Source organism: Chrysochloris asiatica, unplaced genomic scaffold (assembly GCF_000296735.1).
Source record: "Chrysochloris asiatica unplaced genomic scaffold, ChrAsi1.0 scaffold00009, whole genome shotgun sequence".
Classification (NCBI taxonomy): Eukaryota; Metazoa; Chordata; class Mammalia; order Afrosoricida; family Chrysochloridae; genus Chrysochloris; species Chrysochloris asiatica.
Genome location: NW_006408527.1, coordinates 5,296,921 through 5,312,852, shown reverse-complemented (window position 1 = coordinate 5,312,852; position 15,932 = coordinate 5,296,921). Strand labels below are relative to the sequence as shown.

Genomic DNA, 15,932 nt, shown 5'->3' with positions numbered 1-15,932 from the left:
TGCACTATTCTATTTGGCTTTAAGGTGCGCTAGTTAGCACATAGCTGCTAACTGAAACCCACTACTCGACTGTCTGCTCCCATAAAGATTACAGCCTAGGAAACCCCAGGAAACAGCCTAGGGCAGTTCTACTTTAACTTATAGAGTCATTTTGAGTCAAAATCAACTTGATGGTAAACAACATCACCACATTTAGCTATAATAGTGAGAATTAGTGAACTCTGGTTGAGGAGTCTTTATGATTATCATAAAAACTATAAAACTTCTAATCTCCATTTCTGCAAGTCCTCTGACAATATGGGTTACCAAGGCAGTACCATTTTTCTGAAAAAATACCCTGGTTTGTTGAAGAGTTTTCTATGAAGTGTTAAGCACAGATGAACAAAGACAGCCAAGGCATATTTTATGTTGGCTTCTCTGTATCGCTTTATTTAAACTTTGATTATTCTGTTATGATATATGATAGTTTGATTCACTTGTATGAACCAGTATTCTGCATTTTGGTTGTTGCTGGGGCTGTTAAATGCTGTCAAGTTGATTCTGATTGATAGCGACACTCTACAGGGTTTCTGAAGAACAGATGGTGGGTTTGAACCGCCGACCTTATGGTTCACAGTCCAGTGCTGATCCTATAGTGCTATACTAGAAGTCCAAAGTCAGAATTGATAGTGTTAAAATGAAAGTTCCAGAATTTTACTCAGTTGTTCCTACACATTTGGTGCCCTTAAATTTTTTTAGATGGGTTGAAATCTGATGTTACAGGAGAATCTTGGTTCTCCGTTACATAAAAGATGGTAATGGTTAGAATTACTGGCACTGACTCATTTCATTTGCCACCTGGTGATAAGTCTCTTAGGAAAAGGGAAGCGTGGCTGTGTGTAGAATGGAGGAAAAAAGGATGAAGACTAAGGAGAGCTCAGTCTTAGCATAATCCCACTTTTTATGCATTTTAGGTTAATGGAGGGAGAAGAAGTTATGAGAAAGGCTCATGAGTGCTTTTGAAAACACTGTCAGGATCATAAAATTACCAATTATAAGAGGTGGGAAGAATGTTAGAGGTCTAGCTGCCCTCATTTTCAGAGAAGCTTTAGTGATTTACCCAGCCAAGCTCAAACAGTAGTAGCATAACTAGCCCTGGCTCTTTGACGCAAAGGCAAAAATCCAGGATTCTTTGATATCACCATCTCTCTCTAACTTTTTGTGGAAATAACCTGAGAATTTGTTGTTCTTAGGGAATCTGTTATTTTTCCTCCCAGATCACTTTGCATAAGGCCTGGAGTACTGCTAGACTTGTGGAGAGTGAAAGTGTGCAATTTTACCCAGCCTAGAAATTGCAAACAGAGGAGAAGTGGCGGGAAGGGCTTGCACAGAAACTTAATGTGTTGGATTTTATCAGACAGTACATTTTGAAAACTGACAAAAACAGTGGCAGACTTTATCCTTAAAAATGTTCCCTACTGTTTTCAAGGCTTTTAAAATTCAGGGTAAGAGTTTCGGATATGTCTGAGGATTGAGGATGTCTTACCTTTAAAATAGCCATGGCGTTCCTTTACATTCTTAACTTTAGATGTTAGGCACATGTGTACCATACCTCATGTGTATGGTAGCTCTCATGTAGCTATATACACCAGTCATTGCTCTGGGTTTATGCTTGCATTTTTTTATATAGGTTTTGTAGGTAAAGCTGTTTTATTGCTGTGATTCTGATTTTGACAACCATATGATCCTCTGACTTCTTTTCTGCAGTGCGTTCTCAAGGTCTATCTTAACATTTTTAATCTAAGAATTGCTGCTGGACTTGTGGAGATGTTAGGGGGATGTTGGAAGAACAACCAAGACATCTTCCTACCGATTATTAAAAGAAAAGACTTTCTACTGTTTAAAACCCTTAAAGAAGAAATTCAATAAGTATTTGCTTTCGATTACTCCAGAATTTAGGCTTTTGAGCTGTTAGGATGCACTTCATTTCTTACCTAAATACACAACTCTCTTTATTGTGGCTTATATTCATCTCAAATGTGAAAATAGTTGGTCACTAGCTCCTTTTGAGATCAAATTTACATCAAGTAATGAAACCCTGCTTTAGAATAATGCTGTTTTGAAGCAGTAAGCAGTTAAACTACTCTGAAGGTGATAGAAAAACATGCTTGATGTCTTTATTTTCTGGTTGAACAAGAAGATATTAGAAAGAAAAGTATTTAACTGTGCTGCTAGGAAAATTGATTTTAGTTCAACATAATTCAATAGTGTGGCCAGAGCTTAGAGTTTTAAGGAGAAACAGCGCCTCACATAGAGCCTTGTTTGTGCCGTTTGATGTCTGTTAGTTGAGTGCATTTCGTAGGTTGAGACCTACTTATGGAGGCTTGATTATATATATGCTTAATTAAGCAAGGCATTGAGAGTCCATTGGGACACTGTGTGATAAGCACTGGACTGGTGACTACAAGGTTGGCAGTTCAAACCGACCAGCTGCTCCTCAGAAATCCTATATGGGATTGCTATGAGTTGAAACTGGCTCAACAGCATTTTAACAACAACAACATGCAAGGCATTTGGATGTTCTGTAGTAGTTAGTGAGAAGCCATGCTTTACATTGGAAGGAAATGTGTCAAAGGTTATTACTATATTTGATGACAGGATAGTGGTAAGTTTTTTACTTTGCTAAACACATACCCTTTTTAGAAGCACACTTCTGACTTTCTGTTGTTGTTAAGTGCTGTCGAGTCAGGTTCCGACCCATAGTGACCTTGTATAGGCTTTCCAAGGACCAAGTGGACTTTGCAGTCCAGCACAGTAATCAACAGTGCCAACACCAGGAGTCCTCTGACTTTCTATGGGAAGGTGGAAACAGATTTGGGGTGAGGGGTGGGCAGTATACTTGAACCTGGGAGGAATAGCATATATACTTTGAAAACAAGACCCCAAGGACTTCTCCTTCACTATTTTGGGAAATTCTTGAGTATCAAAATCATAGACTGTAGGGCTCAATTTAACCAAGAGGCCTTCAGATCTAACCTGCATCATACAGTAGAGATGAAGTGAATTCCTTAAGGTTCCTAACCCCAGACTTCTGATCCTAGTTCATTCCTTGTTCTAACATAAGAGATTGGAGTTGTGGGAAAGTTATGTAGGTGAACAGTGTCTCAGGGAGTATTGATCCACATAGCTTCCTCTTCTATGCTCCAAAGTAACTTTTCCAACCAGCTGAGTATTTTCATATCATCTTCTGTTAAAGTTTATAGTATTAAGATACTCACTTCAATTCATAAGTAAAAAATAACGTAGCACCCCAGAAGGAAATCATGAAGACATTTCTTATATTTCCTCACCAGCCTTTTTTTCCTCTGAACACATACTGTGAAAATTGGAAGTCTGTTGGTTTATGCTTGTTTTTTTTTTTTTTTTCTTAAAACGGAATATATACAGACATGTATTTATATAACTAAATCTGTATGAATGCACCATTTGGAATGATGATATAGTAAAGAGAAACCTGTGGAAGTGTGAACTGGACAGGACCGCCTTCTTTCTCTGGGTCCCTTAAGTTTTCGTTTTACTACTTTGCTCTCACTCATGTTAATGGAAAATGTTTGCGTTTTCCTTCTGTGATAGGTTTCTACCTTACACAGGTTCAGTCTTTCTCAGGCCTCACTGTAGTTATTACACTATATGACCAGGTCACAGTATATGACAACATAATACAATTAACTCCCTATTATTAGATAGGCAGCTCTCAATTTTTAAAGTTAGCACCTGGTTCTAGGAGAACCTCAGTCATACAGTAGTTTGAATTTGTTCTGTTTTCTTTCATACCTAGCTGAAAACAGCTGGCTATAGAGTTAGAGAATGGAAATTGCCTTTCAGCAAGAAGCACTTTAGGCGAGGAGAGACTGGATAGCATTAAGGAATGTAGTTATGGTGCTTGTTGGTTGTTCCCAGTTACAGTGACCCTGTATAGGGTTTCTGAGGCTGCATATCTTTACAGGTGAATTTGAACTGCTATCCTTGCAGTTAGCAGTCCAACACGTTAACCCACTACACTACCAGGGTTCCTTGTGAGGGAGTGTTGTTGTTCAGTGCTGTCTAGTCAGTTCCGACTCTTAGCGATCCTGTATAGGTTTCCAGGGAGTGGCTGGTGAGTTTGAACTGTTGACCTTTTGGTTCAAACCACCATGTGCTCCTCTGCTTTATCCCATAATGCTCCATGAAGGAGTGTAGGCCTATATAATACAGAACGCAAACCAAACCACTGCCATCAAGCTAATTTTGGCTCATAGTGACCCTGTGAGACAGTCTATATAACTAACTGCCCTACAGAGTTTCCAAGGCTGTCATCTTTAAGGAAGCAGAGTGCTACATCTTTCATTCCAGACCAGCTGGTGAGTTTGACCTTTCAACAGTGGAGTGCATTGCTTAACCAGGGCTCCTCTGTAGGCCTACATTGTTGCTGTTGTGGTTGTTAGTGCCATCGAGTTGGTTCTGACTCATAGCGAGTCTGAATAGGGTTTCTGAGGAGCAGTTAGTGAGCTTGATCCACAGATCTTGTGATTCAAACCGACCTTGCAGTCCAGCGCGTTAGCCCACAGCGCTGTACCAGGATTCATGTAGACCCACATAGGTGATCTGAAATCTGGAGGAAGAGAGAGGGCTCACGTATAAAACAGGGTTGCTGAAATTGGCATAGGAATGACTCTTAAGACACCTGAGTACAATGTCCGCTTACTATTTTTTTCCAACTTCTAACCCTTTCACAACATTATTGTTGTGAGTTGTAAGATAACTTATATAATCAAGTAATTTATTTTTGTGGTTGAGTAGAAATGGGAGGCCAGATACCTGAAGTTTAATGACTAACTGAATGTCATAGATGATGACAGTACTAAAAGCCTCCAAAATGGTGAAATGAAAAATTGTTGCTGATTTATGGTAAAGCAGAATGATGATACCTAAAGCCTTGTGTGACACGGATGAACTTGTAATGATTTGTAGCTATTTAAACTTCCTGATTTTAGCCAGTACTTTCACTTGTGGTTTAAAATATTTCTGTCTCTTCTTCTAAAGAAAGTGGTGGATTTCTATTTCATATTATTCTTCTTTAGTTAAAGGCAAATGATTATTTGAGGGGGCTTCAAAAAATTCATGGAAAATAGGATGAAAAGATAATAGAATTTTTCCATGAACTTTTTTGAAGCTTTGTCTTATAGGAGACAAGACGATACTATAAACTAGGTTTTAGTTGTATGAATTCTCTGATCTTGAGCAAGACATTTTATTTGGGTTTCTAAGCTGCAAGTTGAAGAATAATTAATACTGTTTAAAATCAATTTTGAAGTTCCTTTTTGAACTTAGTAGTCTTTGCTTTAAAAACTGAAAAAATGACCCCTAGAGGTAGAGTTGGCTGTACTTTCTCAAATTTGAAAATGAAGCAAAATGCTGATCTAGTAGGTTCCTGTAGCTGTTTTAAGTATAGCATCTTGAAGGTGTCCCTCTATCAAATAAAGAACAAATGTCTCGTTTAATATATGACTATGTCAAAAAAAAAAAAAAAAGCAACCCCAGTAGGTGACCAAAGGGATAAGTAACTTTCAGGAATTTTGAAAGCCCAGTAGTATTTCGTATGTGCTCTCTCAGCACTAAAAAGGTCACCTTGCTAACACATGTTAATTTTGAAAGTTTAAATGACCTTTGGAATTTTAATATCAACCTTTTTTGGTGTGTTTAGAGGTTGGAGCAATCACGGAAGAAACTGAAGCCTGTGATTGGTGGAGTTTGGGTGCTGTTCTCTTTGAGCTTCTTACTGGCAAGGTAAGCTGTGACCTAGACATTTAATACTTTTGCCCATATTCTGCCTTGATGTCAAATTGAGACTGTTAGCCTTTGCTTTAATTTTTTAGATTAGGGATTAAGTGAGAAAAACTTTGATCCAAAAAGAACAAAGAAGAAACAGAAATAAATGCAAGTTTACCAAGATTCATGGTTTTTTTTTTTTTTTTTAAAGAAGTATTATTATATTACATTGAATAACTGGATTATAAAATTCTGGTATGTTACAATGTTGTTTAGTGAGATATAAAACTTAACATTCTTTCTCTTCATCTTCTATGGTTCTGTGGTTCAGTTTTAACAGAGTTAAAATCATCTGTATGGTTCATGTATCCATATGGTTCACTTAAGAATTCTCTGAATGTTTTGAAACATTTTATCTGAAAGCAGGAGGGAATTTTCATTTTAGAAAATTAATATAGTTCTTAAAGGTAACATCTTTTTTTTCTCAGTATTGTAAACTTCCTATTTTAGTTTAAAAAGATAATTTATATTTTGACTAAGAACTTTTAAGTATGATGTTTGAGGTTAATAGACTTTAATAGAATACTGTGCAGACTGCTTTCTACAAAGAAAACCGAGCAAATGAACAGTTATATTCTTTTTAAAGTAGTAACCTGCCTTAAACAATAACTTTTGAAGATTGTTGTGGAGTTTACAAAGCACCCTTATAACATGTGAACAATAACTTCCTACACCTACATAAAGTATTGTTAATAACAGATTCTAAGCTTTGAATGTTTTTAAGAACATTTTAAAAACTGAGAGATATCAAGTCCATTTTTAGTGTTTGAGCTCATTATAAATTTTTCTACTATAAGCCTTTCTCTATGACTAAAAGAAAAAAGGGCTAATAGCGTAGCAATATCTCCGAAACAATGCTCATAATAAACTCCTGATACAATCTTGATGATTGTTTGCCTTTGTTTCATGTGTCATAGTTAAAGTTATGTGGGCTAATTGCCCTTGCCCTCAACTGCTTAGGTAGAACTGTCTTGATTACTGTAGCTGCAATTAAGATGGCTGTTGAACTCTCTGTACTTGCTATCTATAAATCCTGCAATAGAATAGAATATGATGCTATTTGGGATAAGAAATGTGCCTGATTGGTTGTTTCAGACTCTGGTCGAGTGCCATCCAGCAGGAATAAACACTCACACTACTCTGAACATGCCAGAATGTGTCTCTGAAGAGGCTCGCTCACTCATTCAACAGGTAATTTCATTGACCTATTGGCTAATTATATCAGCCATACAAATTAGCAGAGTCATGGTGTGGCACTATGGGTTAATGCACGGGACTGCAAAGTCACTTAGAACCACAAGGTTGGCAGTTCAAGCTCACCAGCCGCTCCTCGGAAACCCTATAAAGGGTTGCTATCGGTTGGAACTGACTCTATGGCACTTAACAACAACAGCAAACAACTTTAAAATCTGAAATAAATTAGTTTTATATAAGACTCATTAATAATCGCAAATTCAGTGTTATATTCAGACTGTGTATTTCTAGGCTCCTACTTTTTTGGGTTATGTGATGGGCTGCTAACCCAAGGTCAGCAGTTTGACTCCACGATCTGTTATGCGTCACAGGAAAAAGGTAAGGGAGGTTTTCTGCTCCCCTAAAGATTTACAGCCTCGGAAACCCTGTATGGATTGCTCTGAGTCAGCACCAACTCCACAGCACACAACCATCACCACCACCACCTTCATTGGCGGGGTCAGAGAGAGTACAGTTAAAATCTGGTATTAGATTTTTTTTTTTCCATCTAGGTTGTATAGTCCATTCCATATATTTGTGGCAGTGTGAGCGATCACTATTATTTTAGCTTGTCAGGCTGTTCTCTTTTTGTTAGTGTATTTCTAATCACATATAAATGGCTGTTTTCTCTCTTTAGTACATATGTGTAGAGTTAGATTATAGACTACACAGGTTGCTTAGGAGAGGTATCATTAGACAGTCTTGCCAACTTAGGTCACTACCTCAGCTTCAGTCATAGATGGAGCATGGACATGTTGTCAGTACATTTCTAATAGTGCTGAAGAAAGAGATTACTGATCATTAAAGTTAATTATCCCACAGGGAGCCTTGGAACTCTAGGGATCTTAGGTTGATTCCCCATATATAAGGTAGTTAGGTTTTGAATAGTGGGTTTTATGGAATACACTGAGGATTGTTACTGTTGTGATATGATAGACTCGATTCACAGAAAATCATCAAGAGTTATCAGGCGTGGGATTAATTAAGAAGAGAATTACCTGATAGCCTCTTGAAGAGTGGCTTTCATTTCATTCACCAGCTATGATATGCAAGGCACAGTGCTTTAAACTTCCAGGATAAGGCTCCCAAATAGCTATTCCATAAGACAGAATTTGATAAGTGCTTGTCAAATAGGGTTAAGGAGAAGGAGGGATTAAGTCAATCCGCTGGTAGTGTCAAGAAAGTTTTTGTGGAGTGCGTGTTATTTTTGCCAGACCTTAGATAGGGTTTGGAGTCCTGGTATGGTGCTGTGGGTTAATGCACTGGACTGCAAGGTCAGTTTGAACTGCAAAGTTGGTGGTTCAAGCTCACCAGCTGTTCCTCAGAAACCCTATACTGGGTCGCAATGAGATGGAACCAACTCGATGGCACTTCACCACCACCAGGCGGATATTGGCTTGCCAAGGTTGCATATGGGAAGAATACCCTCAGTGGACTGAATAACTTGAACAAGGCAAGGAAGGAGTCAGAAATCAAAATGTTGTTTTATCTGGAAAGGAGTATAAGAATGAGTAGTAATAGGTGAGAGTAGAAAGAAACCTCTTAATGAATTCATTTATCATAAACACCAGGGTAGAGTCATAATATTTAGTTCTATACAAATCGAGATTTGGAGTTTTTGTGCAGAAGAGTGAAAGGATCAGCAAAGTACTTCAGAAAGATTAATTTTCCTGGAGTATATAAACTATATTGAGGTGAGATTACCAAGAGTACTTTGCAAAAGAAATGAGGTAATGAAAAGATTCATAAATCAGTTCATTCTAGTAGGAAAAAAAGGACAACTACTCATTTTCTTTCTTTTCATTTGTTGTGGCACAATAATATGTAAATTCAGAATACTTCTTTTGATAAATAATCTAGGGAAGTCAAGCAAAAGAAGTAGTCATTTTTATCTAATATTGGAAATGGAATTCCCTACATTAATGTATAAAGCTCTGCTGTTCTTTCCTTTATTGGAAATGATGTCATGAAAGATGAGGTTCAAAGTCTGTGAAGTCCTCAGATCCTGATATGTACAGCGTATATAGTAAATCAGCATTCTGTCATTGGCCTGCCGAAGGAAACTACCACTCATGTTGAGGAAACATCATCAGGAAAGGGAAAAGGGGTCTCTTGGCATCATTAGCAATTTGTCATTTTGACTTTCCTCTTTCATTCCCTTATAGGTCAGAGATGTCATTTTTAAAAATCACTAAATGGTTTATATGGAAAAATTACTGTTTGGGGGGCATTTTCTTTTCTTTGGTCTTTCAGCTTCTTGCTTTCTTCCTGGACGTTACAATCCCTTGCACTCAGGGTTCAGTGATCTGTCCCAGTCAAGTAATGGTGTTATGTAAACACACATTTTATAAATCTTGTATTCTTCAGTGTGCATTTAGTTAATTGCCTAACAGTTGCTTTGTCATTCAAAAGATACTAAATAAGAAGAAAACATTCAAAACATAAATTTATGTGCCCTCATTGCTCAGTTCTGTTGCCTGTTATCTGGATAAAGGAGGGCGTCACTGGCTATCTTGAGATTTGCCACTGGCTGATACATTTTCTTAAGCAATCAAACTTCTTTATGTGATCTCTCTTGAGACTTGTTACATCATTTAAAATGGCAGTACAGCAAGATAGTAATGGGTAGAACACAACTTTTGCTTGTAAATATGTACTTGCAAATACAATAGAATACCCCATGAACTAATAAATGAATTAACTTTAGTAAATGTCAAAACATGAAGCTTCATTGGAATTTCAGAGTTTGTATAATATTTTAGAAAGAATAGAGGTGGTGGAAAAGTTGCAACAAAGAAACAATTTATATACATTTATATGTTTCCTAAAATATAAACAAGTTATATTAAATTTTATCAATGTTTGATATGTTAGATTCATATAATATTGTCTGGTTTTGAAAATGGGTTTGGTACATTTAGGTTATTCTTATGATGCGAAAATTGTGTTATAATAGCATCCTTTCTCTTAGCACATTTTAGCAACTTCTAATATAAAAATTCTTTGAGCAATTAGATTTAATGGTCATTTTTGCATGCTGCACGCAATAATTTCAAATAAAAAGATTTAGTATAGTTTTTTTTTTTGAAACATATTAGTTTTTTGAAGCATATGCTTCACTCCTCTTGTGGATTTGGCAATATCAAAGTAAAGTATGAGATTATTGCCATTTGCAGATTAAACACATGCGGTATTGTGATTTTCCAGCCAGATTACCTGAATTCAAATCCTTTCTTTGCCACTAACTAGTTGTATGATCTTAAACAATTAGTTGCTGAACGTCTCTGAGATTCTGTTTCTCATCTATACAATGGAGATTATACTATCTATTCATAGAGGTCTTGTGCGTGAAATTAATTAACCTATACTAATCACTTACAACAATCACACACAATACATTGTATATTAATGTTTGTGACTATTATTAGAACAAAGTTGAAGGTCCATGACATATAAGAATTTATGTCAATGGATGCAGCGTATATTTGAATCATAGGCTTGCTCACATCTGAGTAAGGCAGTTATTGGTGATAAAAGTGAAGAAATCTAAAAAAATGGTGGACTAGGTATTTATCATATAAATAATTAATGAATCATGAATGAAAGGAGAAATAGAAAAATTTTTTTTAAAGTAGATTATAACTTTTTGGCTACATTTGTATAGTGAGTTCTTTGTCTAGGGTAAGGCACTCTGGGGGGTGTAGTGAGTTGCAAGTTGGGCTGCTAATCGCAAGGTCAGAACTCCATAGGAGGAAGATCAGGCTTTCTGCTCCCATAAAGATTTACAGCCTCGAAAACTCTAGGCCGGGTTGCTATAAACTGGAACCAACCTCCCCTCCCCCCACTACCACCACCATGCTTATGAGCATTAAGGTTTTAAAGGAATCATGAAATATTTCAGACTATATTCTACGGGGGTGGGGGGGAAATATGTTTGCTATAGGCATAGTCTCACAAATTCGCGTGACCACGGCCAAGTGAGGACCACGGCCAAGTGACCACGTCCAAGTGTCAAATGTTTGTCTCCAATTCTAATGATCTTAATTCAAGTTTACAGATCTTTTTTTATAACTCAAATTTGCTGTTGAGTTGCTCCAATATATATATATATTTTAATTTCAATTATGTGCTTTTTCAATATATAATGACTGTCTCTTTATTGAAGGAGCCTTGGGGGTGCTATTTGATAAGTACTGGACTGCAAGCCACAAGGTCAGCAATTCAAACCCATCATCTGCTCTGTAGCAGAAAGCCTCAGCTTTCTACTCCCAGGAAAATTTACAGTCTCAGAAACCCTAAACAGGAGTTGCTATGAATCAGGGTTCATTCAATGGCAGTGGGTTTTTCTCCTTATTAAAAATATCTATTTGTTGGTTATTATTATCATTTTTTCTTTTAAAACTTTTTTCATGTGAATTGGATGAATCAAATCAGTTTTTATTCAGCAATTCATACACACTTTGTTTCCTATCATATCTCCATAATGTTGTTGTTGTTGTTAAATGCTGTTGAGTCATTTCTGGCTCATAGCAATCCTGTATAGGGTTTCCAAGGAGTGGCTGGTGGATTTGAACCACCAACTTTGAAGTTCAAACTGACTTTGTGGCTCCAAGGTTGTCCTACAGTGCCACACTAGGATATAACATACATGCCACTCTTTTGCTTTTAATTCTTTAAATATAGTTTCCCTGTATTCCCATTATAAATATCTTCTGTGAGCATATTTAAAATAGCTCTTTGACGTCCTTCTTTGCTAATTCCTAAATCTGGGGACACTGAGAGACCATTTCTATTGACTGCTTTTTATCCTAAGTATGTATAATACTTTTTTGTTTCTGTATGTATCTTGTGATTTTTTTGCTGGAAACCCGTCATTCTAGATAATGTTTTTTGTAACTCTGAAGTCTGGTGTTCCCCCATGTAAATAGTGTTTATGGGGTTCAGAGGAAATTTGGAACTGTAAATGTCTATATCAGAAAATAAGAAATGTCTCAAATCAGTCACCTAAATTTACAACTTAAAAACTAGGTGCCAGTGGGTGGGACAGTGAGGACTACAGGGAAATAAAAATAAACTCAAAAGAGGCAAAACAAAGGTAACAGAAATCTGTGAAATCCAGAAAAACATTGAGAAAATTAAGGAAATTACAAACTGGTTCTTTGAAAAGATCAACAAAATTGATAAACATGTAACTGACTCAAAAATTGTATGAGAAGGCAAACAACCTGGAATATCTAAAACATTTGAAAGAGACTAACGAAGTGAGCCACCTATCGTCTGTCAGTTTGTCATACTGTGAAAGTGAAGAGAACTTAAAATACTTACTGATGAAGATCAAAGACACCTTTCAGTATGGATTGAATCTCAATGTAAAGAAAACAAAAATCCTCACACTGGGTCAATAAACAACGTTCTCATCAACTGAGAAAAGATTGAAGTTGTCAAGGACTTCATTCTTCTTGGATCAACCATCAACACTCATGGAAGCAGCAGTCAAGAAGTCAAACAACGTATTGCATTAGGCAAATCTGCTGCACAAGACATTTTTAAAGTGTTGAAGAGCAAAGATGTCAGTTTGAGGACTAAGGTGCGCCTGATCCAAGCCATGATATTTTAAGTAACTTTATATGTATGTGAAAGCTGGACAGTGAATAAGGAAGACCATAGAAAAATCAATGCATTTAAATTATGGTGTTGAAGGAGAATATTGAAAGTACCATGAGCTGTCAAAAGAATAAATAGATCTGTGTTGGAAGAAGTGCAGGCAGAATGTTCCTTGGAGGCCAGGATGGCCAAGCTTCTCTCATACTTCAGGCATATTGTTGGGAGGGACCAGTCGCTGGAGAAGAATATCATGTTTGTTAAGGTGGAGGGTCAGAGAAAAAGAGGAAGACCCCCAGCAAGATGGATTGGCAGAGTGGCAGCATCAATGGGCTCAAGTGTGGCAACAATTGTGAGGTTGGCCCAGGACTGGGCAATGTTTCATTCTGTTGTGCATAGGGTTGCTATGAGCCTGTACCAGTTTTCGATGGCACCTAATAACAAGAACAACCAAGTGGGAGGATTTAGATTATCTGATTACCACAGTTGTGTAGACAAAATTGGTTCTTGAGGCAACGATAGGCATGGAGTAGAAGTAAGAATCTAGAAATAAACACATTGTCAATTGATTTTCAAAGAAGATTCCAAGATAATTCAATGGGGGGAAATAGTCAACAAATGGTGTTGGGAAATTTGTATATTCACATGCAAAACAAATAGAGTTAACTGAAAAAAAAAAGAAAAAGAAGAAAAGAAAATTAGCTCAAAATAGATTTATATATACATGGGGGCTTCAAAAAGTTCATGGAGAAATTCCATTATCTTTTCATTTCCGTTTTCCACAAACTTTTTGAAACTTCCTCATATGAATTAAATCTATAAAAATTCTAGAAGAAAACAGAAAATTATGACCTTGGGTTAGGCAAAGAGTTATTATATATAGCACCCAAAGCATGGTCTACAAAAACAAAGTTAACAAAGTGGGCTTCATTAAAATTTAAAACTTTTAAAGATATCATTTAAAAAAAGAAAAGATAAGGTACAGAGTAGCAGAAAATATTTGTAAATATTTGTTAAAGGTTTGTATCCAGAATGTATAAATAACTCAATAATAAGATAAAGGATTGGTTTAAAAATGGATAAAATATTTGAGTTGATATTTCACCAAAAAAATACATTAGATATATAGCCAACTAAAAAGGACATGAAAAGATGCCCAACATCATCACAGTCATTTAAAAATCACACAGACCTTTCTGGTGAGTTGCTTTAGACTCGTCGACCCTATAGGACAGAGTAGAACTGCCCAACAGGGTTTCCAAGATTGTAAACCTTTACAGAAGCACACTACCACAGATTTCTCCCTCAGCGTGGCTGGTGGGCTCAAACCCCTTTCAGTTAGTAGCAAGTGCTTACTTAACTACTCCCACCAAGGCTCCATTGAATTGTTGTTGTTATGTTTCATGGAGTTGGTATGTTTGAACCATCAACATTGCAGTTTAGTGATCCAGTGCTTATCCTACATTGCCACACTAGGACCATTTCATTAGGGGTAGAGATAAAAAGTCCAGAATATGTGCAACGAAGCATTTTGAGTGCAGTTCTTCCAAGATAGATTTGTTTGTTCTTCTAGCATTTCATGGTATCTTCAATATTTTCACCAATGCATAACTCGAAAGCATCACTTCTTCTTTAGTCATCTTTATTCCCTGTCCAGCTTTCACATGCATATGAGATTACTGAAAGTACCCTGGCTTGGGGCAGGTGCACCTTAGTTTTCAAAATGACATCTTCACTTTTTTAACACTTTAAAGAGATCCTTTGCAGTAGATTTGCCCAATGCAATAAATATGCCTTTGATTCCATAGACATTGATGGTAGGTCCAAGTTAAATAAAATCCTTGACAACTTCAATGTTTTCTCCATTTCTCATGAAGTTCAGACTTTAGGTAAAGTGTAGTTACAGTTCATACGTAGTTGATTAAATACTGAAAGATTTCTACTGCTCTTCACAAAATGCCTAATCATGAAGGTAGTAACTGACTCAGAATTTGGGATAATATCTAATTAATGTCAAGATATGTGTTAGAATTAGGGAATCGGTAGATATAATTATGTGTTATACTACATCAGGATGATAGATCAAAATTATATTTCAAATCAGTTACAAAGGCACAAATTCAGTTGAGGTTATCCCCTCACTACCTTACTGGCAGCTAGAGTAGTGTTAGACATAGTTTCCTTTCAAGGAAGTACAGTAAAATGGCTATTAATCAAGCCTGTTTTGTCATTGGGGTTGAATTTACAAGTTGTTTCCTTTTATGTATTATCCCTTGTTTCATCAGTCAGATCCAGTTACTCATCAAATCCTTCTTTTTTAGCTGCTGCAGTTCAACCCTATGGAGCGTCTTGGCGCTGGAGTTGCTGGTGTTGAAGACATCAAATCTCATCCATTTTTTACCCCTGTGGATTGGGCAGAACTGATGAGATGAACAAAAAGCAGCATTATCCACACACTTTCTGATCTCTTGTGTGAAAGACATCTCCAGCACAGAGGCACCTCTGTCTCACTATCCTTGATGGAGCCCCAAACCATTTGAATAAAGACATTTAAAGAAATGGGGGGTGAAAAAGATTACAAAGAAACAATTTATTTACAACTTTTGCCCAGAGAAGACACTGACTAATTTATAATAGTAAGGGGCTGTTACACATAATTCTTTAGCCAAGGTGTGGTCTTTGTTTAATTTGCATTTAATGTTGCAGATGAGTTATAAACCCAACTGAAAGAGGAATGCCCTTCAAGATGCTCTTCTGATATGGATTTCTAAGTTCATAACTAAGAAGGATCTTTACCTGAAAGGACTTTTACGTGGCAGCTAACAGTTTTCTGCTAACCAAGATTGATTTATATGATACAATCAATATTTGCTGAATAATATACTAAAAATGTATTGTGTATAATATCATCTGTGGAACTTAAGGAATGACAAGAAAGACTATACAAATGCCTGATTAGGAAACCTGTACCATGATGCTATACTATGAATGTATCTTGAATGAGGTCTCATATTGTTTCATACTTTCAGGATACACTGTCAACTCTGAACTTCGTTGGTTCATACTAATTTAGTGAAGACGTTCTTATCAACATTCACTTTGTCTCACGCTTCAACTTCATTTTCTTTCCCCATCTTTCCATTTTGTACATCCTTACCTATTTTCTCGATTACGTTCTTGCCACCCTTACTAATATACATGCAACAAAAAGGAAGAAAGTGTTTATTGCCTCATATTGTATCAACATAATA

At 36.5% G+C, this 15,932-nt stretch overlaps 1 protein-coding gene across 3 annotated transcripts in view; it reads left to right on the top strand.

Annotated features, from left to right (window-relative positions):
* Nucleotides 1-15,113, top strand: part of RPS6KC1 (ribosomal protein S6 kinase, 52kDa, polypeptide 1) — a 299,319-nt gene extending 284,206 nt beyond the window's left edge. For all 3 annotated transcript variants that reach the window (XM_006834011.1, XM_006834010.1, XM_006834012.1), the window contains 3 exons: nucleotides 5,723-5,805; nucleotides 6,943-7,038; nucleotides 15,003-15,113. In XM_006834011.1, the coding sequence (XP_006834074.1) occupies nucleotides 5,723-5,805; nucleotides 6,943-7,038; nucleotides 15,003-15,113 (290 nt within the window). The remainder of the gene's footprint in view (nucleotides 1-5,722; nucleotides 5,806-6,942; nucleotides 7,039-15,002) is intronic.
* The last annotated feature ends 819 nt before the right edge of the window (nucleotides 15,114-15,932 follow it).